General features: G+C 32.4%; 1 protein-coding gene across 1 annotated transcript; it reads right to left on the bottom strand.

Annotated features, from left to right (window-relative positions):
* Nucleotides 1-896: 896 nt before the first annotated feature.
* On the bottom strand, nt 897-26,106 carry LOC128855255 (uncharacterized). The gene is made up of 2 exons (XM_054089988.1): nt 25,107-26,106; nt 897-2,803 (listed from the first exon to the last, which is right to left on the bottom strand). The coding sequence occupies exons 1-2, from the start codon at nt 25,645-25,647 to the stop codon at nt 2,766-2,768; spliced, it is 579 nt and encodes a 192-aa protein (XP_053945963.1). The 5' UTR covers nt 25,648-26,106; the 3' UTR covers nt 897-2,765.

Below are 26,106 nucleotides of genomic sequence, written 5' to 3'. Positions count from 1 at the left end.
TTTAATAATTTGGGTGATTTTGCTTAGTTTTAAATTATTAGTTATGTCAATGCAAAGTTGTTTTTCACATACTTTGTTTTTGTTTTTTCTTTTTATAATTTTTCGTTTTATTGCTTCAACTATGTTTGGAAATTCTTTGAATTGTGAGTAAATTAAAACAAAATTTCATTTAATTAAAAATTTTGTAAGCTTTTTTACGCATAAAAATACAAATTCGATTAACGTTCAATTAAAATAATTAGATTTTATAAAATGTAGTGTTTGTTGTGCTTTTTGGTAATTTTTATTTTTTATTAAAAGGGAAAAATAATACTCTAATACACACACTACATCATTGCATAAGTGAGATCATTCCAAAGTTTTGTATGAATGTTTTGGTTAATAACACAGGCCAACAAATCGAACGATTGACATGGTGGAGAACAACAACTAGCGCGTTGGTATATTAAAAATGAAGTTGTAAAAATAAAAAAAATAAAAATATAATTAATAGTAACAAAAAATTAAAATTACATTTTAAAAATGTTAAAACATTCGAAAAACAAAACAAAAATGTGCAGGCGCTGCTAAAAGTAAAATTGCACTGGCCAGCTGCTCTGGGCACAAAATTGCTGTTTTCTGTTACTATTTTATTACCTACTCTATATGTGCGCTCTACAGCCCATCGATCATTTAGCCATTTAGAACGATCGGCTGCACTTTGTTGGCCTGTGTAATGATTAGGTAATGCTAAGTGATTGCGTCAATATTTGTCTTAATATTAAACAGCGCGTTGGTTCCAGCATTGAAAGGAGGGTTTTCTTGTAAAACAAACAACAATAAATAAATAAAATAAAAACAAAATAAAAAATAAAAATATTTCAAAAAGAAATAAAAAATAAAAATGTTTAAAAAATAAAAAATAATAATAAAATTAAGCAAATTAATACAATAATTTCTCTAATTCGGCTGTGGACTACTTTGTCAGCTATACATACATACAAATACGTGAAAATTGTCCTATTAAGTGAGAAATTTTCATGTAATTATTTCACTTTAGTCACATTTTTGAAAACATATGCTTTTATTTATATTCGCTAAGGTATGTAATTCGTAAATTTTGATTTTTGCAAAAAGTTTCAAGCAAATATTGTGATTTTCGAGATATTGCTGAATTCATAATTAACTAAAATTCGTTTCATACTATTGAAAACTAAGTAAACCTCAAAATATTAGCGGTATTAGGTAATTTCTTTAGTTTGCAGACTTGTACACTGCCCGCAGTTTTAACTAGCTGAACTAGAGACTAAATTACAGCACTAGCGCCTTCGATTCGCCACTAATCTGCTCGCTATCTCTGGGCTCCGCTCATCTGACGAAAAATTTGCACGTGAACGCAACAACAAAGTTATCTAGCAAGATTCGCCGTAAACGAGTACGGTTGCACTTCACAAAACTGGTATAACTCACTATTGTCAATGCTGCCAACTCTCTTTGAAGAGAGTTTCATTAGGCCGCGTTCATACAGGGAGACTTTTGTTGCTTCAACCTTGCAATTCTCTTTTGACGTTACCCGTCGTATTCACACAAGTTGGAATTGTTCATTTTTAGTCACAAGTAACGAGTTGAAGCAATAAAAGTTGACCTCTATGAACACAGTCCTACAAATACTCATATTTTTGGCAGCTCTTCTCCTGCGCTACGAACATAATTTTATTTATACCAGTTGCTTCATCTATTCCCCACTTGCTAAACGCTTGGCGAATCAAAAAGGCCTTGCATATTCATTCAAAGTAATATAAATATCTATATAATTTATTAATATTTAACTAAATTTTTAGAATAGAATACCGCAGTCCAGCAAACAGTAGCGTGCTGTAAATGTTCTGAGTGCCGTAATTTAAGTCAATAATCTTCTAAAAAGCCGCTAACGAAAATATGAAACCAATTTTAGTTAACTACTCAAAATAATTAATAGCGACAGCTTACCATCCAATTGCCAACATATAAAATTTACTAAACGTTTTAAAAGATATAATAATAATTGCAAACACTTTCAATGATCTCTAAATAATTCTTGATTGCAACAATATTTGCATATTTTCAAATTTCTTCTACTTCTCTGCTTTTCCTTTTTTGCCGCAAAGTTTGTCTTCAATTATATTGATATGTAAATAAGAAATACTTTTAGAAAACCCAGGATGATAGATTACCAGGATTGGCCATCAGCTATGGTGAACAACAAAACTGTGCGAACAACTTCGGCTGCCACCTCATCGGGTACTCGGCAGCAAATTGCTGCTCGCTCATTTAACACGTACATATTCACCCATGCGTGCAATCAATCGTTGTTTAGACGGCAACGAAGCAAAATGAGCGATGGTTGTGTTGGTGCTTCTCGTCAATCACCCACACAATCTCGTTTTGTTCGTAAACAAACCGCTATCATGACCCCTGCTACGTCAGCCAATCAACTAATTCCATCAAATTCGCTGAGAGCCAGTTCACGTTCTGATCGTGGCCACACCTCTAAGCATCTTATCACCATGTAGAAAACCAACACTCTTTCAGTGCAAATCACACCGCTACTCGTTGTACTCGCAGCAGCATCAACGCGCGCTCCTATCCAAATAAAACTGCAAACGCTCTTAACGCACCACTTTCATCATGACACCCTTTACAAAAACTTCAGCCGACAAAATTTCAAGCGATTTGATGGGTGCTCGAAATGATGTCAACGTCGATGACGTCGATGTCGACGTCGTCATTAGCAGCAGCATCAGCATCTATGGTGGTGGTATTGATTTTCGCTTCTGCATTGTATCTAAAAGTAAACATAAAGGAAAGAGAAAGAGAAAAAATCAGTATTAATCAATGAAGTTTTGAACAGTTGTAGATAATAATTAATAGTTTATTTATAATTATTAGTTGATAGTTGGTTAATAATGCTTAAAGTATATTACTTTATTATTTCGCTTTTCTTCTTCTCCTATTACAAAATCGTATGTTGTGTGATGGCGTACGGCAAATGACCTTCATAATAGCTTGCAAGTCCATTCACATTCATCCAAATGCAAACGCTTATCATCTCATTCCACAAAAGTACACACTGCACAAATATCGTTTAAGTGGACGATGAGCAACAACAAATAGTAGAGCAAACATGTCACATTACCTGCGACGCAGAAATAGCAATAAAATGCACAGCATTGTGCCAGCTGTTGATAAGGAGACGAACGAAATCGAAATGCAATCTAAAAACCACATACACACAAAAACAGACACGAACCTACATACAACCATACATACATACTTACTTTCATAAGTATTTAAATAGATATGTATATACATTTATAAATACTACGCCATTCGAAACAAGCCCGAGTATGAAGAAATAGGAGAATGCAATTAGCCATCGATCGATCGATGGCGACTGCAAGTAGTTTGCATTGAGGGGAGGACTCTGACACAGAAGAGCTGCTATGATGTAATTCACCCCATGATATCTCACCACTGCAGTGGACACAAAAACAAAAAATAAAAGATCGCGCCAATATGTTTCATTTAAACTCAGAAAATATGAGTATTTGTGCGTATACGCAATTACGTCTATGGTATTTAATTTTTGCTATTCGATTTGAAATTACCTTAAAAAAATTAAAATTAAATGAAAGGCTCTTCGTATGCTTCTATGTTAATTAGATTTTCGCAATTTTCAAATTTTAATTCATAATTCAGTGATCAACACTTAGCGAAAAAAATGATTTGAGCAAGGAACTATTTTAGGAACTATTTGCTGCAAATGTAAAATTTTACTTTGTGTCATTTATTTATTTCCAATTGTTTCATAGTGAAACTATTCGAATGGCTCAAAACGCTTTCGAGGTTTAATGGAAGTAAATATTAGTAAAGCACTCGAAAAGCATTGAACAGGAAATAGACGACTGAGAACTGAACTAAAAGATGTTTTATTTTTAGAAAAAAACGCATTCCGTTTGTCATAAATTCTCATGGAGCATATTGTTCAAAATACAACAAATATCTTCCGGCTATTCCTCAAGCTCAAGAAGCCGCGACGGGGACACCGTTCCGATACGATTAAGGAATAAAGTCTGAAACGCATCGCATCTTCCAGGCCATTTTGGAAGTTTATTTTAGTAAATGTGTCGAAGATTGGAAAAAATGTTGAAGTAAATGTTCTGTATAATGCCGAAATTGCCATAACCAAATGGGGTTAGTGCGTCGCAACTACCATTCAGAAGTGCGCAGGTTTGAATCTCCGTGCATGAAGCACCAAATAATAGACCAAGTTTTTTCTAATAGCGGTCGCCACGCAGGGACCCCCGAATGTATTTCCGTCACGAAAAAGCGTCTCATAAAAATCCATTTGCGGTTCGCAGTCGGCTTGAAAATGTGGGTCCCTCCATTTGTGGAGCATCAGCGCGACGTATGTATGCCACCAATAGAAGAAGCTCGCCCAAAACACATAAAATGCACCGGGTGTGTGTGTATCCGGACCTTCGGATATAAAGCCTGGTCGGTTCGGTAAGTTGAACCTGATTTCTGAAGGAATATTATTTTGCTCTCGAGACGAATAAAACCAGAAGAAGTGAGGCTTTGTTCCTTGAGTGCTAAAACAGTTTTAAAAGTTATATGCTAAGGCCATGGTATTACTGTCTTCAGAAATGGGAGTATTAGTACACATGGACTGCTCGCTTTTTAAACTTTTTTCCAAGAAGTGAAAAGTCTAAGTTATATCTTGGAACCAAAATTCTTGGATATATCCTCAGCTCAGATAACTTCCAAAACGCATTATTAGTTATTTAGGCCTGTCCATATATTCTACATAAAAATTTAAAGTATTTTAATCAATAAGGAAATCTTCGGTTTTTATTGATTTTTCATCTTTGTTCTTCTGCGCCCTCATTTTTACAATTCTGAGGAATCGGATGATATGATGTTGCCTCAATTCTCTAATAGATTTCTATAACAAACTTCCTGAGCAGGGTAATGGAAAATAGACTTCGTCGAACGGGTTTGGCCACTGCCGGTCAAGTTTTATATTATTGGTACCCTTGTTTTCATCAAGTCGAAAAACTGTGCCTCTAAATCAAAAGTAAGACCTCCTCAAAATGGCTTATTTGTATTGACTTCTTTACTACTTTTTCTTAAAGGATTTAACCGAATGTAAAAACTCTTATTGCTTTCGAAAACGCAAAGACCTCAAAGCAAGTTTTCTCTGCATGCAATTAGCAATTCACTTCCATTTACAAAAATAAAAATAAAACCATAAACAAACAGTTAATTAACTAATAACAATATAACCTCAAATTCGCAGGCAGTTGCCAGTTTTCACCATTATTTCTGCAGACAAAACGCTATTTTGAACCAACCATCCAAATCAACGACTGGCACACAGGCATGCACACACACACACAACAACAAGTTCATAACTGGGGCACACTTAAAAAGCCAACCAATAGTCACTCAAACAATTGAGGAACTAAACGAGCGAAAAAGTGAAAGAGCCAGTTAGGCGATGGGTAGGTAAGCAACTTATGTATGTAGGTTTTGTTGTTTTTGCATTCGTGATGGCCATGCTCGACCAAAACATGATGAACGTGCTGGCATGAAGGTAAACAAAGTCTGTTTTTCTTTTTCACGCCCCCTTACCCTTAACCATAACAACATCACTACTAAGGCAAACCTCACTTCTCCCTTTTCTCTTCTCAAAAATTTAATGCACAAAATATGCGAAGACAATGATGACCGACAAATAAAATATCAAAAAACATTTGTTTTTACTACTCACCGTTAACGGCAATAATATTAATAATAATAATAGCAACAACCACTTTAAGCTGCACAAAAACCTCGGGTTCAAGACGTCGGCGACAACGACGCGAATACGTACAGCTGTGTTGTTGTGATTCAATGCACTGGCACAGACAGCGAACTGCTTTCGTTCGTAGCTTTCTTTCTTCACTACTGTTAATAGTACAGTGAAATGTCATTTCTCACCTGCATACACATACCCATGTATTCATATATGTATGTATGTATGTACATTCCCACCGAGCCATAATCGTGGCTGTCGTAATCGTCAACATTGCGGTCATTCGTACTATGGACCGCGAGCGCTTCTTACGAATTTTACTATTCTGACGATTATAAGTGTTTACGAAAGTCAAGCGGAAAATAGTAAACTAAATTAAGAAATTAGAAACCAAAATCAAAACAAACCACACAAAATTATAAAAATAGTGAAGTGCCAAACTCAAACTCTTATAACATTCGATATCGCTTGCAAAGCATTACAGTCAGCGCTTTGTTTGTTTGTATACATTTCCGCGTAAATACATACACACATACATGCATAATACATTTCCGCATGCATACAAATCCATTTATAGGTGTTTTTATTCAAAAGCGCATTTCAGAAAGGGATATTGCGGTTGGTGTGTTGGTCTGAAGGTGAAATTTAAAGGCCATCTTCTGTTCGACTAATAAACGATGTAATTCAATTCATTCACAGCAGACTGGTGATGTCTTTTATCTTCTGGTTGACTTACTAATAGGACCACTGCTAAAACCAAAATAAACGAAAAACAACAAAAACTTATAACATCGAATACAAACACACTTGAATACCTACACATGCTTAGAATTTTAAGGTTTGCCTTGATGGGTTACTACCCATGCGAAATAGACTAATAGCCTAGACGACGGCGTTAATCGTCATTAACGGCTTGATTCGGAATTATCTCAAGAATTAAGGGTAACTAATGCGGATTGACAACTAGACTTAATTCTCATAATTACAGCGGATTAGAGGAATTTTCGATGGCAACATTGCCGAAAAATTACAGTTAATATCTATTATGAATGAAAAGTAATGCAACTTTTAAAGAGAAGAATAAGAAAGACTGGGCTAGTTTGCACTAATACGTTCGAAATAACATTAATAGTTTTGATATTAAGGAGCTATTTGAGAAATAATAGTAGAAAATTTTTTTTAAATAAATATTTTTTTTTATTTTTATAAAAGTTTACATAAGAATACAATTATTATATAAACTTACAAACTAACGCAGCAGTAAAATAAATAATTATTTGTTAGTAATAACCGTATTTGTTGCCTGCGGTCCAACTTTTACTGACAAAACTATCACACTACAATTTTAATAAGAATTAACTGGGCCTGTAATCCCGATTAACGCCACCGTCTCACTAGGCTATATTGCTTGATTTTGGTCATTTAATTTATCATTTCAGTTTATATATACAGTGAAACCACGAAAACTTGTATTCGCAAAGGTTCTGAAAATGTAAGAACATTTTGGTATCATCTACACTATCTCATTGTGTTAAAAAGGCTCTGTTAAAACAGAATTGTCAAGAGGAGACGACGAATTTCATAGATTTTCTTGTCATCACTGTTTTAGCATCTGCTGTTATTTCTTAGTTTGAGAACTCAATTTTCATTTTGCCGTGCCATTTGTATGCGCGCATACAGATTGTTTGTTTGATGCCGTTTTGAAAGTGAAATATTAAGACAGCAAAGGTGCCCACATAAGGAAATTGAGCAGAGTCAAAACAGAAATTTTACAGATGTACAGATGTACAGACACATTTAGTCGAGAGGTTACGAAATATAGGGAATTTGTCAATAAAATTCTTATGGGTACTTATTTTTTAATAAAATGTGGCAGGTAGCTATGAAAATTATACACAACTGTGTTCAAAATAATATGAGCGCGTCGAATTACCACGATCAACCACTTTTTTGTTTTTGTATTAGTTAAAAACTACGTATTTGTCCACACAGATTTTCAAAATAATCAGTGGAATTAAAAACGTTTTATCGTAAATAGTTCCTATTGGGTAATACGGTATGATCTTCAGCTATAATCCATGCACCCACACAAAAACATCTAACTAGAATGTTCACGCATAAAGCTGGTTATGCGTATCGTATTTAAACATTCGCTTTAAAAAATAAATTAAAGTAAAAATAAAAAAAACTGTACAGATCGACCGAAGGCCGTTCGAAGTGGAGAAACAGTACACGGAGCAATTGATGAAATAAACAAATTATACAAAACAACTGCGTGCCTATGTAAATGAGCGATACAAGTGCGATTTCACAAACAACAAAAAACCAAAAACAGGCAAAAGAGCGTGCGAGAGAAATGATGGGTTTAAAAGCATGAGAGGAAATATATCTTTTAAATACATATGTATGTAGATGCATAGCTCACAACCTAGCAGTATGCTAGCGATATATGTAGATAAGTTTGTATGTAGATATGTACCCGCAAATAGTGCGTATGTGGAAATATACATACATATTTTTATATTTGCGCATGTATGAACATGTTTATCTATTGTGCGTATTGTCGTCAGCGGCAAGATTTCCCGCCAAAAATCACAACTACCCAAGTCGCTATATGAATGTTTTGAAAGAGTAAAAATGGCATTTGGAGCAGGTGTAAGCGAGAACATTTTTTTTGGATACGCATACATATGTATGTATGTATATGTCGGTATAGTATATGCATGTAAAGAATGTAAATACATACTGTATATTTTATGTGTACAAATAACAGTAACGCAAATGATTAAGAGTAAAAAGTAACGCTCTCTTTTATTCTAATTTAATGTAATAGTATTATTTTTAAAATGCGTGATAATAAAATATATGTAATATATAATATTAAATATTTTATAAATAATAAATAATATTATATAAATATAATAATATTTAATAAAGAGTAAATAAATATTTAATATTTAATATGTATGAATATTATATTTTATAAATTTATAAATATTTAATATTTTTTATTTATTATTTAAAAAATACATAAAATTCAATCACTGATCATACAGAAAACTCCACAGTATGGCAGCACCCAGCACAAGCAGAGTGGAGAGTTGCCTTTTCGCTTTTTTACACTCGTATTTTTCTTCATTTTATTTTGTTGGAATAACACGCGAACGCAATACCCGAAGAATATCTACTCGTACATATAGCCAGCACAAATAAATATGAAAGCACGATTGTGTATTATATTTCTGCGCAGTAGAATGAAAGAGGGTGACAGACGTGGTGGAGTCTGATAGCTAGCTATGGTGCGCCTGGTGGTGTATTGTGGGTGCGGCTACCTCTGCCGCCGTCGCTGCAACGGCCACTCACTACTCAGTGACTTTGCCTTTGCCGTTGCCATACTGACTGTGGTGCTTGCAAATGCACAAATAATCACTCAAATATAGATACGAATGCGACTGCATAACGATGACGACAAGAACAAAAAGCACACAAATAAAACGATTTAAAATACAATTTATATAGCAATAACAAAAAGCAGGAATAACAGCAAAAGTTGAAACCGAAAGAACATAAATAAATAGGAAAAAAAACGGCGACGTCGACTACGACAAACACGTCGAAAAACGCATGAACCCCAGTGCACCATTTGAATATTTTATGACTTCTCTCTCTTGTTCTTCCTACTCACTCACATACATACATACATTCTCTTTCTCAATGTGAATTCTGCAATTTTACCTTTAGCTTTCAGCGCATATTTTTGTATTTAAAAACTGGTGTTTAAAAGGCAGTATTACCTATGGCAAAAAGTGGAATTAAATTAATATTTAAATCACTGCACTTGATATGGAATAGTATTACTTTTCTTACTTAAGTAAATTGTTACAAATATACGCAAATGTCTCAACGACCTCTAATCAAATATAAATATTGATGAAATAAAAATGAAATAAATTAAATAAATAACTCCTATTATTCATTCGATTTCTCTACAGAATTTCGTTTCATGTGCTGGTGTAGAAGAGTATCTCATATGTACGTACAAAACAACAGACAAACAATCTGGCTCGCTGAGCGACCGCTGTTGACGAGATGGTGGTACAGTTTAACTGTGCGTAGTCGCGCCGAAAACTGTGACGAGATTTGCTCCATCGTGCAGCTTTTGTTCATTTATGGGCTTTGTCCGTCATTCTTATGTTTGTTTGAATGATCTGACGTTTATAGGCATGATCGAAAACATAGAAACGTACATATAGTACATACATACATACATGCATGTGCATACATATTTCGGCTTTAATACTTAATAGGAGAAATTTATACTAAACTTAAATGAATGCTACCACACCTATAATACTCGTATGAGGCACATATCCAAATATATTTATTTAGATATAGAAACATACATTCAGGCACTATACCTTCTGCTCAAATATGAACGAGACTGATTTAATAAAACATAAACGGTTAATTATTGTTCAATTTTTATTTTATCTTTATTCAGCGTTCAGCACCACACCTTCGAAATCGAAAAAAACAGTCAGCATAACCTTAATTTTTGAGCGACTTTGGCGTGGTTTTTTGGGTTGATGTACGGCCCTCTTTGAACGATTTGTACCACTGGAAAACACGTGCACGCGATAGAGCAGAGTCCCCATAGGTTGTCTGCAACATTTTTAAGGCGTCTGAAGCCGAAATTTTGTTGGAATAACAAAATTTCAAACAAATTCTTTGTTCAACTTGAATTTCCATCGTTAAATTCGAAGAACACACTCGAGCTTGACTTGTTTACAGTAGCACAGAAAACAAACTATGTGACATATCACGCTGAAATTTGCCATGTAAGCTTATAACAGTCCTACCATAAAACAAAAAATTTATTTTTGCCATATGTCATCCGCGGAGCGTTTTATTGATAAAGTCTCGTTCATATTTGAGCAGAAGGTATACTATGTTATATATATATATATGTAAATAAATACTGGCGTTATCCTTGATTTGAAAAAAAATATATACATATATTAAGGGGTTACGCCACTCTAGCTACTGTAAAAAAAGCAGTTTTTTAAGGATTTTTTTTACATTGAAAGAAAGGTGCTAGGAAAAAACTTTTTAAGTATATTATTAAGCATGTATTTAAGTGTAATTACAAATATTTTTATTGAAAAATATTACAAAATGGCGCCTTTGGAGTGAATCTCTGAACGCGCCCTGCGAAAAAGGCACTTCACGGCACGCAGTACAACTGACGTAAATGTCTACCTAAACCAAATTAAAAAAATTCTTCTCAATCGACGTGAGTAGAAATAATGAAATTTGTGTATTTTGCAGATGTTTGAAGTCAAAAGTAGAATTTTTCATCTAAAATGGAACCGTTAATTGTTTATAAAAATTTTTCTAATTAATTAATAAAAAAATCCGTACGTATTTCAGTGCGGAATAATGTTCTAAAGATCCTTGTACAATTACAAGTGAAAATATTAAAAATTGTTTGTGTTATGCTGCGTGCAGTTTTGAAAAATCACGTTTTGAGATAAACACGGTTTAAATTTGAAATAGTCGTGTCAGAGACGTCAGAGGCGCTCGCGCAAAAGTGCGAAATATTAGAGATAAACATTTTTTTCACGCATAGGACTTTTTGTTTTATATTCTAAAGAGTTTAAAGCATCTTTTAAGCAAAAAAAAAAAATTTCGATATTTTGAAAATCCTAGAGTGGCCTAACCCCTTAAATACATTTAATCGCAACTTTTCAAAAATTTTCATTTTCATATTTAATCGAGCTGAAACAAAAATTTTAAGAATTTTTACTTGTACGCATTCGTACATATGTTTTTGATTATGTAGTGTATTTCTGCTGTTATACAATTTCTCATAAAATATCTACGTACATATCTTCCGTTCCGATCCGGCTACAAGTTTCTACACAGTTGCAAGTTACAAAAATGTTTAAATATTTGCAATAAAAATGGTAATGTTTTTTCCCTCAAAGCCCCTAAAACCCCAAAATTTAACCCTTACCTTCGATTTTCCATAATTGGAAACTTTTCCTATTATTTGAAAAACACTTCCTTCATGAAATTTTCAATTTGCATTACGTTTAGAAGTATACTTTTGATGGAAAATAAGTGCACTCAAACTGGTTTAAGCCAGTAGGGATGCACAGACTTGAGGAATATTTATTTATTTATTGAATTAAATTAAATTTTGATTTAAATATAATTATGGATTAAATTTAATTTATTAATACATTTCACAAAATTTAATAGTTAGGTTACAGCGTCAGCTACCAGGCTGACTATTATTCGCGTGTTTAGCCTTTCTCAGAAAATCGAAATTTGACAACAACAAAAAGTGTGACGTACAGTGATGGACAAAAGTGGCCGCCCGAAGAAATTATCTCGCAGAGACATCCATTTGATTCGCATGGAAGGGGACAAAAATCCAAAAGTTAATACATACTTCAAAATTAGCAAAACATATGTACCAATCATATCAGAAAAGCATGCCCATCCAATAACAATTTGAAGGATTCTAAACAATAATGGTTTCCACAGTAGAACACCAAGCAAAATCCCCCTAATATCTGAAAAAAAAGGCCGTAAACTTCACTTGGAGTTCGCCAAAGCACATAAAGAAAAATGGACAGGTTTTTGGCAAAAAGTTTTGCTTAGAAATGAGTCAAAGTCTAACCCTTTTGTTTTAAAATAACGTGTGGCAGCCGTAATCTTACTTTCGTGCCTAAAGTGAGAGCTTCGTATTAAACACGTTAGACACGTGATGACTTTTTTTGCGAAAAGTGTCGTATCAAATACGATATTGTTTTTACGCACGAGAAAATCTTTCATAAGGCAAGGGGTTAATAAATATAGCAGCGATAGAAGAGCAAAAGTTTGGAAGAAAAAATATACACAGACACACACAATTTGTTAAGAATTGGCTGCTTTACTATGCACCACGACGATTATGCACACTACAGCAAAGCCAACATTTAAATATATTGGAACATTTACTGAAAATTTTGGAACGCAAAACCCAGGTTTCTAGCACTGTTGTACTCACAGAGCGCATAATAGAAGCTGGGAACAGAATTAACGTCTACAGAGTTGACAAATTCAGTTGTTTAGATGTCATGTCGGCTTCAAGTGGGCAATGGTGCAAACAACGGACCAACTAAATGCCAAAAAAAGCAACATTATCTGGGCTTAAGTAAAGTTTTCACACAAAAGTAAGTTTTTTTTTTTGGTACTGTACGTAGGCCGCCGTAGCCGAATGGCTGGTGCGTAGCGGTCGCCCCTCGGCAGGCAATAGCAAACCTGCAAGAGTATTTCTGAAAAAACTTTTCAAAAAAAACTATTTGCCGTTCGGAGACGGCTTAAAATTGTAGGTCTCTCCATATCTGGAACAACATCAAGACGCATTCCACAAGTAGGAGGAGGAGCTCGGCCAAACACCTAAACAAAATTGCACGCTCCAATTATTTATTTTCTTTTATTTAAGTAGTCTTTTGTCGAGAATGTTTTTGCGTTTTCCCTCCATAACTTTGTTATTTCATGTTAAATAATGGATTTTGTAGTTCATTGCAATTAAAAAATGAAACTTTTTTTAAAATGTGTCAGACTATCAAATCAACGAAAACGTATGTAGACTTTTATACATCACTGTATTTGCATACAACATACATATGGATGTATGTATCAGTATTACCTGAAACTTTACTAGACTCGGCACTTTCATCTTACTTGCGATTTAAAAAACAAAAAAATAAAATAAAAAAATTAGTCAAACAATACTGATAAACTTTCAACTAATAAAAAATACAACAGCACTTAATACATACACATACACACATACTTTCGCATTGAGCCCAAACACTGCCAAGTGGCGGGAAGACATTGCTAAATTCTGAAAAGAAAGTCTCCAAAATAGAAACTGATAAGACCAATTATAACCAAGCATCTAATAACTAAGGCAATCATGGCGTGGCAGCACAGCCATAGTAGCGTCAATGTGAAGCCGAAAAATAGCGATTATCAACGCTGTTGTTGGCGGAATTGTGACTTGTTTACGCAAAAAGTAAAATTACGTTTCATGTGTACGCGACTCTAGAATGAATTGCTATCAAATATTTTGGCGCTCATTTGACAAATTTTCTGCTTGTTTTCATACTCACTTCGATGTTATTGTGATTGTGGTTTTTTGCATACATACATACATACATACATATACAGCAAACCTGCGACGAGCGCGTTATGCCACTCTTCGTAATGACGTTTTTGTTTTTGAAGCCAACGAAAAAGTAACTTTTATTTTTATACCCACAGAAGTAGTCTTTGCAATTTCTGTTTTTGTTCGACCTTTCTTACTTAACGATTTTGAGTTTTGAGTTTTGTGTTTGTTATGCATTTTTTATTCTATTTTTTATACACACATACATACATACTATATATTTCTTTCATGATTTGTTTTTTGCTATATGCTTTGAATGATTGCCAAAAAATTAAGCGCATTTTATTGGTGACAACACTTTGCAACAACAGTGGCATTGGATAAAAAGGCGGGCTCACTCATCGACGTCAATACTGCCCGAATGTAGAAGAGATATGCAAACAAATGAGCAAACCAACAATGCTGCGGACAGTTAAACTAAGAGCAGAAGACCGAAGACGCAGTCAGATCAACAACAAGTCAGGCCACATATTTTTAAAACAGAAACATAATCAATACGCACGCTTGTATGCATGTAGGCATATATGTATGTATATATGTAAATTAATCATATAAAACCACATACACACATATCTGTTTGGAAGCGGGCAAGTAGTTATTAAGGGGTTACGCCACTCTAGCTACTGTAAAAAAAGCAGTTTTTTAAGGATTTTTTTTACATTGAAAGAAAGGTGCTAGGAAAAAACTTTTTAAGTATATTATTAAGCATGTATTTAAGTGTAATTACAAATATTTTTATTGAAAAATATTACAAAATGGCGCCTTTGGAGTGAATCTCTGAACGCGCCCTGCGAAAAAGGCACTTCACGGCACGCAGTACAACTGACGTAAATGTCCACCTAAACCAAATTAAAAAAATTCTTCTCAATCGACGTGAGTATAGCTGTAGAAATACGTACGGGATTTTAGAAATATTGAAATTTGTGTATTTTGCAGATGTTTGAAGTCAAAAGTAGAATTTTTCATCTAAAATGGAACCGTTAATTGTTTATAAAAATTTGTCTAATTAATTAATAAAAAAATCCGTACGTATTTCAGTGCGGAATAATGTTCTAAAGATCCTTGCACAATTACAAGTGAAAATATTAAAAATTGTTTGTGTTATGCTGCGTGCAGTTTTGAAAAATCACGTTTTGAGATAAACACGGTTTAAATTTGAATAGTCGTGTCAGAGACGTCAGAGGCGCTCGCGCAAAAGTGCGAAATATTAGAGATAAACATTTTTTTCACGCATAGGACTTTTTGTTTTATATTCTAAAGAGTTTAAAGCATCTTTTAAGCAAAAAAAAAATTTCGATATTTTGAAAATCCTAGAGTGGCCTAACCCCTTAATGAATAATAATTCGTGCGCCACTAACTGAAGATCAACTGTACTACGGGGCCAGTGCATTAAATCAAAGGAATATTTTTTTATCAAAGGCGGTGGCGAACGCGCGCATGCAAATTAAATTTTACAGGCAATTAAATTAAAACTCTATCAAGGCTTGGAATATAAATTCAGTTCTAAAATGGAAATTTTTTAATAAAATGTTTGCATACCCAAACACTTGAAATAAAAATGCTCGATTTCGCTGAATAAGTTCTAACAGGTCATGAAAAGTACTCAAAAATCGACGATATTCTTTTAGAGTCTACTTTTACCTCAAGTCTGCCAAAAAAACTTCCTCAATATGCTCACTATATATAGGGTGGTGAAAATTTAATTATAGAAATATTCTAACAATCGCCTTTTAGGAAGCAACTACTTCCCCTAGAAATATCTGTAAAAATTATGTTTAATATACTTTTATATCGGGTGGTTTTTAAAGAGATTGAGAACTTAAAACTTAAAATGATAATAGAAGACAGAAATATTGTTGGAATGAGTTTGTTTTTATACTCTGGTAGATAATTTCATGGCATGAATTTTTTTAATATGATATCCGGGATACGTATGTCCGCCGCGGCTACTAGTGACATACTTAATCCATTCGATTAGTCCAATTTTTTACTACTTCTTCCAATAAATCTGGCCGTAAGGCGTCAATGGTGGCTTGAATATTGCAAAAAATCGGATGGTAAGCGTTGTATGGCAAGTTGCGCCGTCTTATTGGAACCAAATGTGGTCGATGTTTAGCTGATTAATTTTTGGAAACAAAAATTCGGTCAGGAAGGCTTTTGTAAAAGTTTGGGAATTCAGTTCTTACATACACCAACACTTTTGCGGTGAAATACATAAGGAAATGCAGCCAGGACTTAGCTTCATTTCAATCTTAACAGGTAATAAAAAAAATTTGCTGAATATTACATTGAAAAAATATCTCCTAGCTCATGTGGCGTGACGCCTTGGGACTACTTTGGACACATGTTGTTGTTGTTCTAGCAGTTTACTATTACAGACTGGTTTGTCAATTGCTACAATTGTCGACTTGAGAGCCGATATTCGGCCAATTATTAGTGAGGTATGGAAAAAGTTGTACAAGGCTTATAATGCTATAAAATTATATAAAAATTCAATTATAAAAATGCAAAAATTTGCAATTCCAAATAACTTTTCAAGTTTATTTAAATAAAAATTTATTATTTTCTCCATGCTACTGCTGCTGTTAAATATAAAAAGTTACATATATACATACATAAAATTGAGTTTAGCAGAGGTCGCTGGTTTGAAAAAACTCTAAGTTACTTTATTTTCTGCTTATTATTATTTTTTTTTTTGATTGGTGCGATAACCGCTTAAGTGATTTCGGCCGAGTTTAACAAAGCGCGTCAGTCTAAGTAATTTTAATTTTTTAAGTCATAAAAAATAACAAAAAAAAAATAAAAATTTTCTATTAAGAAGTAAAAAAAAAATGTTTTTTAAATGTATTTTCTATTAAAAAGTAAATAAACAATAGAAGTTTTCTATTAAAAGTAAAAAATAAAATATAGATTTTCTATTAAATATAGAGTATATATTTATATCAAATTTTCTATCAAAAAGTAAAACCAAAGTACATATTTTCTATTAAAAAATAAAAAAAAAAATTATAGATTCTCTATAAAAAAGTAAAAACAAAATTATAGATTTTCTTTTAAGAGTAAAAAAAGTATCTATTTTCTATTAAAAAGTAAAAAAAAAATATATATTTTTCTATTAAAAATAGAAAACAAAATTAATTAAAAACATATATATTTTTATTAAAAAGCAAAAAAAAAATGCATAAGTTTTTTATTAAAAAGTAAAAAAAAGAATTATAGATTTTCTATTAAAGAGTAAAACAAAAGTATATATTTTCTATTAAGAAGTAAAAAAACCAACACATTTTCTATTAAAAAGTAAAAAAAAAAATATTTAATTAAAAAAATATTTATTTTCTATTAAAAAGTAAAAAATATTGTTTTCTATTAAAAACTAAAAAAAAATATATTTTCTATAAAGGAGTAAAAAAATATATACATTTTCTATTAAAAAGTAAAAGAAATATATATTTTTTCTATTAAAAAGTGGAAAAAGTATATATTATCTATGTAAAAGTGATGCATGACATAAAAAATATATAGAGTAGAATGGGGTAAGATAGGTCATTTTCTTTTTGGAGAGCTTTTGCTACGGTGTTTTTGCATTGATTTTGAAAAATAAGCAAGATTTTGAAAGGTTATTTATCTGCTAACATTTTGGTTATACTGACTTATGTTTGGCTAAATATTTTGGAAGCTGCATTCAATAAGACAAAGGTACTTTTTTTTCGATATTTTCAAAATCGGGGGGCACGATAGGTCACTATATGTGAGGGGAAAAGAACAATGTGCATGGCTTGGAAATTAACGTTTTAACTTTTATTTATAGAGTATGAATACTGCACATGTTATAAAAGTTAGGAATTTTTCTTTAATTCATCACGCGAGCACGTAATGTTTCGAACGGAATTTTAAATTGTTTAGAGGCTGATCGAACACTAGCGCCATCTCGGACTGCCGCGATTGCGTTTTTTGCGTCCTCTTCACTTCGTTTCGGCGTTTTTCGCACATAATTACGCACCATTTTGCTGCAAAAACAATTAAAATTTATTTTATTTAATTAAAAGTAGTGACCTATAATGCCCCCAGACGGCTGACCTATAGTGCCCCCAAGCACATGTTTTATGTTAGTGTCGATATATTTTTTTAAAAACAAAAATATCAAAAAACTAACACATTATTCGTGTTCAGCATTATTTTCTACGTAAAATAAAACTCACCTGACAAATATTTACATACATTAAATGCACTGCCCCGTAGAATAAAAAAAAATGCTATATCGGAGAAAAGCTCACAAAAATCTAAACGACGCCAGAACTAGGATAACTAATCAATGGTGACGGCCGAAATGACAGTCGCGAACGTTGTTCCCCACCACGTATTCAATTCACATAAGACGGATGACCTCTGCAAAAACAGTGCGACGAAAACCCCACCTACCTATTGTGCCCCTATACCTATCTTACCCCATTCTACTCTACATATATATTTTTTTTATTAAAAATAGAAAAAAAAATATAATTTTTTAAATACTAGTCACTCTCTACTGAATTGTAATACAAACATTGAAATAATCAACTATAACCGAAATATTAATCAAATTCAATCTACGCCTATGTCCGCTTTCTTCACTCCCCTTTCAAATCCGTATGCCGATACAAACTAATTTAATTATCTGTATTTTGTAACATATTTTTAAACTATTCATCGCTACATTCATTCAAACATACATATAATGTATGTATGTATGTATGTATGTAGATGTGACCACGCATCGTCGGACCGCCAATAAAATTGGCAACAGCCGAGCAAAACAAAATTAATAAATGTAACAAAAACGTATACAGAGCGCAGCGAATAGTCGGACAAGCAGAATGTGACAAAAACATTCAAAACATTCGTTACGGTGTCTTTTCGTATGTGTTTGTTTCACTTTTTGATGGTATGGGAATTTCATCTCCCCGCCAAATTTTGTATTGACAATTTCTTAAGAGTTGGCGAAGTGTGTACTTGTGTACGTACATATGTCAAGTGGTGAGCTGCAGTGGCGGCAGCGGAATACACCATCAATAACAGCTGTAAAAAAGGCTGTGTGGCGGCAAGCATGTGTCCGGCAAGATTTTCAGGCGGGAATTATTTCGGGCGCGAAAACCAAGCATACATGCGTTTATTTACGTACATAGAGATGTATAGTATGTACATACATATGTACGAAAATGCACATGTTAGTTTGAGTGGACACAAAAAGAATTTCAAAACTACGCGTATACAAACAAAATTGTAAATGTGTTGAAATGTATGTAGAATATATTTGAAAATGAAAAGAGGACACCTGAACTCGGAAAGGCACTACCAAACCAACAACCAATAGCACCACCACACAAATAGCGCACTCATAAAAACGCTTTACGATTTTTGGCGCCCAAAAGAAAATACCCTAGGTATGTATATGTATGTATGTGCGCAGATATAATCTCAGTGAATGCACCTTGTAAAGGAATATGTACTATTGAGTGTAATGCATGACAGCCAAATGAATTGATGTGCACACATTTCCAAATGTGAAATAAACAAAGATTTACACGGGCATGTGCGTAAATGCAAATGTATGTATGGATGCAATATGTAAAAGGCGAATGTAGTAGTAATGCCCGCCAAAAGCATACGAAGAATTTGAATCATTAGCCTGTTTGCATACATACGCGTACATATACATACATATATTTACTTAGCAGAGCTATAACATTACCACATATTTATTTTTAATTCAAATATTTTTTATTTCTTTCTACAGTCTTACAAGATCTGTAATATCATACATTCAGCAAATAAAAATTTTCGTTTGGCATATTTTTTATAATATATAATTTGATACATTTTACAACCTGAATATATATAAACTGTAGATGAATACCTTAAAAAAACAAGAGAAGTTAGAAATTATTAAAAATAGTAGAGAGCCTGCGCAATGTTAATAGGGAGCAAATAACAAGAGTACGCCTAATTCTCTTTTTACACGAATTTGATTTAACACCGGTTAAAAAAAAATGAACATTTTTTACACGAATTGTTTTGCTTTAGCACGATTTTCAATATTTTATGAATTTTTCTTGAATCTTATAGAAAAATCTACTTTTTCGACGCATGTACGAAGCGTTAAAATTAGTTTCAGGAAAAGTAGATTTTTTAGATTTTTACTTCTTATAAATGAATTAAAATGTGGGAGCACAAAATAAGTTCTTAAGTGAACTTTAAAAATAATTTTTTAATATTGTTTTCACAAAATCTCCTTTTAAAACGATTTTTTTTGGGAATATATAATATATGTAGATCGTGTAAAGAGAGAATTATTAGGTGTATAGATAATTCAACGACTGGGCAATGCTCAAAAAAATAAACTTATAAGTGAAGTTTTGAAGGTAATAAATCAAAATATTATTATTATAAAACTTTATTTATTATTATAATAAAAAGTATAAAATTAAAATATAAAATTTTACTATAATATTAAAAAATTGTATTATACAATACAATTTTATTATATTATTTTTTTAAATTTATTTTATTATTATTAAAAATAAAAAAAATAAATAATTGGCGCGTACACTTCTGTTAGGTGTTTGGCCGAGCTGTTGTTCCACAAATGGAGGGACCTACAGTTTCAAGCCGACTCCGAACGGCAGATATTTTTATGAGGAGCTTTTTCATGGCAGAAATACACTCGGAGGTTTTCCATTGCCTGCCGAGGGGCGACCGCTATTAGAAAAATGTTTTTATTAATTTTGCTTTCACCGAGATTCGAACCAACGATCTCTCTGTGAATTCCGAATGGCAATCACGCACCAACTCATTCGGCTACGGGTTTATAAAATTATAGTTGATTCTAATATATATATAACAAAGACCATATTAATTCAATTTTTCATTAAAATTTGATACTTTTAATGAGTAGCATAAAAAATATTTGTTAAAGATTTCCAAAAATTCGATATATTTTCATCAACATTGTGAAGCTTCTAGTTTTTTATTATAAATTTAAATAAATTATTCTTTTAATTTTTTATAATAAACTAAAATAAAATGTATTTTTTTTTAATTTTTGGTATGCATTTTTATAGCCGCTTAAATTTTTGAGTGCAATAAAATGCAAGTTCGTAGTGGCAAAAATTCCCGTCGATTTTTACTAATTTTGAACTTTTCAATTTTTTATAACAAATTTTAATAAAACATTTTTTTTTGTTTTAATTTTTATGATATTTTTTGGTGTGCAGTTTTATAGCCCATTAAATTTTAGTGCAATAAAATGCAAGTTTGTGGTGGCACAAAATTCGCGTTAATTTTTAATAATTTTTTCCATATAAGCTTTAAACAATTTTCAGGTACGCAGTTATGTATAAGGGTTATGAAATTTCGGTAAAATAAGTACAAGATTTAAGGTGACGGTTTTGTTTTTATGATAATTAATTTCTTGTGTTAGAAAATGCGCAGTATAGTTAAAAAAATATTTTGTTTAAATTAGGGGAAGGAACCCAAACAAAAAAAAAATTATTAGAAATCAACACGATTTTTAAACCATCTAGATCTTGCTACATTTCATTTCATTAGCCATGTTACTGCATACCCCAAAAATTTTTGAAATATAAAGATTTAAAAGTTAAAAATTTAGAGGAAAATTTAAAATTTTTCTAAATTTCGAATGAAAATTGAATTATATAACATAAATGTACCACGTGCAATTTCTGAATATGAAATGTGAAATTTTGATGAAAATTAATACATTTTTTTGAATTTTGAACTAAAATTGAAACTTATATACATTTAAACATATTTATAAGTACATTTTTATGATTATTTTAGCTCATTTACATGCATTTTGTATTGGTTAAGGTATCGCCGAGGTCGGTAATAGGGTTAAGTCATACCAATTGGAACTTCGAGGTGAGTGGGGTGAATTTAATACTTTAGCTAAACCCGTAGCTTTTCACTACTTGAAAAGAGGGAATCGAATTTGTGGATTTCTAGCAGAACAACTTGCATCGACTTTGCGCAAAAATTTTAACCAAAAATAATGCATTTCTTTCCCCTAAACTAATATATGCATATTAATAAAAGTGTATTTTGAATGCTAAGCCTTTGTAAAGGACTATAAAGGACATAAGAAAAGTTTCAAGCAAAAAAACATGTTAATGCGAAAAAATTCTTATAATGAATACTCACAGGAATATTCAATGGCATACTAATGTACGAGTATGTATAAACGTAGAGTAGAATGGGGTAAGATAGGTATGGGGGCACAATAGGTAGGTGGGGTTTTCGTCGCACTGTTTTTGCAGAGGTAACTCGTCTTATGTGAATTGAATACGTGGTGGGGAACAACGTTCGCGACTGTCATTTCGGCCGTCACCATTGATTGGTTATCCTAGTTCTGCCGTCGTTTAGTTTTTTGTGAGCTTTTCTCCGACATAGCATTTTTTTTATTCTACGGTGCACTGCATTTAATGCATGTAAATATTTGTCAGGTGAGTTTTATTTTACGTAGAAAATAATGCTGAACACGAATAATGTGTTAGTTTTTTGATATTATTGTTTTAAAAAAAAATATCGACACTAACATAAAACATGTGCTTGGGGGCACTATAGGTCAGCCGTCTGGGGGCATTATAGGTCACTACTTTTAATTGAATAAAATAAATTTTAATTGTTTTTGCAGCAAAATGGTGCGTAATTATGTGCAAAAAACGCCGAAACGAAGTGAAGAGGACGCAAAAAACGCAATCGCGGCAGTCCGAGATGGCGCTAGTGTTCGATCAGCCTCTAAACAATTTAAAATTCCGTTCGAAACATTACGTGCTCGCGTGATGAATTAAAGAAAAATTCCTAACTTTTATAACATGTGCAGTATTCATACTCTATAAATAAAAGTTAAAACGTTAATTTCCAAGCCATGTACATTGTTCTTTTCCCCTCACATATAGTGACCTATCGTGCCCCCCGATTTTGAAAATATCGAAAAAAAAGTACCTTTGTCTTATTGAATGCAGCTTCCAAAATATTTAGCCAAACATAAGTCAGTATAACCAAAATGTTAGCAGATAAATAACCTTTCAAAATCTTGCTTATTTTTCAAAATCAATGCAAAAACACCGTAGCAAGAGCTCTCCAAAAAAAAATGACCTATCTTACCCCATTCTACTCTATATATGACTTTGAGTGAAGTAATGAAGCAATTTGCCTTAGCTCACAAACAGCGATTAAAAAAGGATGTCAACGATGCAGCATCCAGCATAATTCGGCTGAATTCTTCTTTTAAAGACGATTAAAATGCTTTCTTAAAACAAGGTCAATTATTAAATGAATCGTTATCGATATATTAGTTGCAATTATGCAACGCTTCTCAAAAATGTCTCAGAATCGTTGAAAAATAGAAATAAAAAAATATATATATAAAAACAAAAATATATAAAAAAATTAATACATAAAAACAAATTAAAAAAATTAATACATAAAAACAAATTAAAAAAATATTTATATAAAAAAATTAAAAACAAATATAAAAAAGTTATATATCTATCTAAGTGAGTCTTATGAAATCTGTGTATATACACTATAAATACATATGTGCATTTGTATGTGTATATGCATATATTGATATAAAAAACGACATGCATACACAGGAATATCAAATATGTGAATTTAATAAGAAAATAATAATTAAACAAAATAAAACTTTATGAGGCAATATGAAGTTAAATGCATTTAAATAAAATATATATTATTATTATTCAACAACTACAATAATGCATTATAACAAGTTACATATCTTGCATACTATAAAAAATAAAAAACTCCACAGGAATATCTTTGGACACTGTATACCTTCAGAATATTTAAAAATTGTTGAGAGTAAAAACTTTGTAAAGGTTGTGAAATATTTAGTATTGACAAGGCTAAAAAAATTCATCTCGAGGTAGTGCGATTTAGATTGAGGGCAATTCTCCAGTATATCTGAATATGACTAAAAATATTATTTTATTATTATAATTTATTGACAAAATTAAGTAAATTAACTTGCTAAAAATTTACTAATGATCATTAGCTGCCAGGGCTATCAGCGCATGATGACTAAAAATAAAAAATGTGACCTGCCAGCTGACGATCTGTGTTACTGGTGCGCCTACGTATGGTAAATAGGTCATTTATCAACTTATATCTGTATAGTAAAATAATAATAAAATACAAATTTGTACTGTAATTTATTATTGTATAAATAAATAAATAAAATAAAAATGTCAAGCTATATTATATTGTATAATAAAATAGTAAAAGAAAGTTACCGACAAAAAATGTTAAAAAATTGTATTAAATATAAATTTGTAAGATAAATAAGATAAATAAAAAGTTATTAATTCATAAAAATTATAAATATAAATTTATAAGATTAAAAAAAGGTTATTAAAAATTAAACACTCATTCGCTCATTTATTTCGTACTTTTCAATAGCAGCACTATTTCCACAATTTATGTTCGGATAAATAATTTAGTGCGACTAAAAGCCATAGCAAAACATTCTGAAAAAAAAGCTTTCGCCAAATAAACTTTCTCTATTGGTGAATAAACGCACGCCCTAAATGCGTTCACTCGCGCTAAGTAAAAAAATTTTCAAGTTGAGACTCAAACAAAATAATTATTGTATGTTGTGGCAACACTGCGACATTGATTTCATAACAAGGGTTGAAATGGAAAAAAATTACCGCCAAGCAGAGTGCGCGCACCTTCCGCTGACGCTTCGGGTAAATCTTAGCAGAAACCCAACAAATTAAACAAAACTACCTTCTTTGCGCGTTTTCGTTACGTCCTTGCAAGGAAGTCTCTGCGCGCCAAAGAAAAAGGGAATGAAATGATGAATCAGGTGTTTTGCGAGTTGCCATATTATTGCTAGAAATCTAGCGCGGTGTATTTAACAGTTATGATGAAATCTATAAAAACTATTTATTTTTTTTGTCCTTTAACTGCTATTGGCGCGCAGGGCGTCGTATAAAAACTAACTATTTGGTTTGGAAAATAATTAGATTCGTCAATTTGACTCACCAGTGATTAATGACTGCTTGGTGTAGGGTTTGTAACGCGCATCTTCAGTGCCCGCGTCGGTGGTGATGCGGTTGCTGGTAAGCGGCGTTCTTAGTTTATTTTTTGCGGACAACGTAGGTGTCGTCTCGAGCTGCTCCCGACGTAATAACAGCACATCGCTATTATTTTTATCTTTTTGTTTTTGTAAATCTCTTTCATGTGCCTCCAACTCCGTGGCGACTAGGCCAGGGAAAGATTCTTTGCCAGTCTCAGATTCCTTATTGTTTTCCTTACTCAGCGCGATCGGTTCAATAATTTTGTAATTATCCAAACGTTTACGTTGACGTGCATTTTCATTGTCGAAATGGCGCACCATTTCACGCTGGTCGGGTTGACCGAAGAGATTTCTGCGCACCCCTCCACTGGGACGAACTGGGGGAATCCTAGCACTGACGGTACTGCTGCTCGTATGAATTATAACTGGATGCACTTGGCAGGGTGCCATTTCTACTACAGTTTTGAACGCGAGTTTTTCTATTTCAATATTACTTTGATAAAACATGCATGCAATTCGATTTTCCCAAATTTTTCACTGTACTCTGTTGAATTATTTTCTTTTTGCTTTTTGTTTTTTTTTTTCTTGATGCTATAGCAATGTGTTATATGAAGGTACTTTTGCGATTTTCACTGGTCGTGGGCAATTTTCACTTTGTATTATTCACGTTTGCACTGCACTCAATTGCGTTTTTGTGCCGCGTCTTTGTTGTTTAACTTGAACGTTTATGGGACCAATTTGCTTTAGTCACTTGGCTTTTTCTTACTTCTAATGTAACTATTTTCTTTGAGTTTGCTACGCGCCAATTATAAAAATTTATATAGTCACACACATACGCGTACACACATGTCACTTGTGTGTGTGTGAAAATTCTATCAGAAACGCAAAACGACAGCACTATTATATTATATCCACACTCATCGGTCTTTCGAACACGAATGAAAAATCTAAAACTAAAAATCTACA

The sequence above is a fragment of the Anastrepha ludens genome, chromosome 2 (genome assembly GCF_028408465.1).
Source record: "Anastrepha ludens isolate Willacy chromosome 2, idAnaLude1.1, whole genome shotgun sequence".
Lineage (NCBI taxonomy): Eukaryota > Metazoa > Arthropoda > Insecta > Diptera > Tephritidae > Anastrepha > Anastrepha ludens.
The sequence above is the reverse complement of the archived record's forward strand: the minus strand, read 5'-3'. Positions and strand labels throughout refer to the sequence as shown.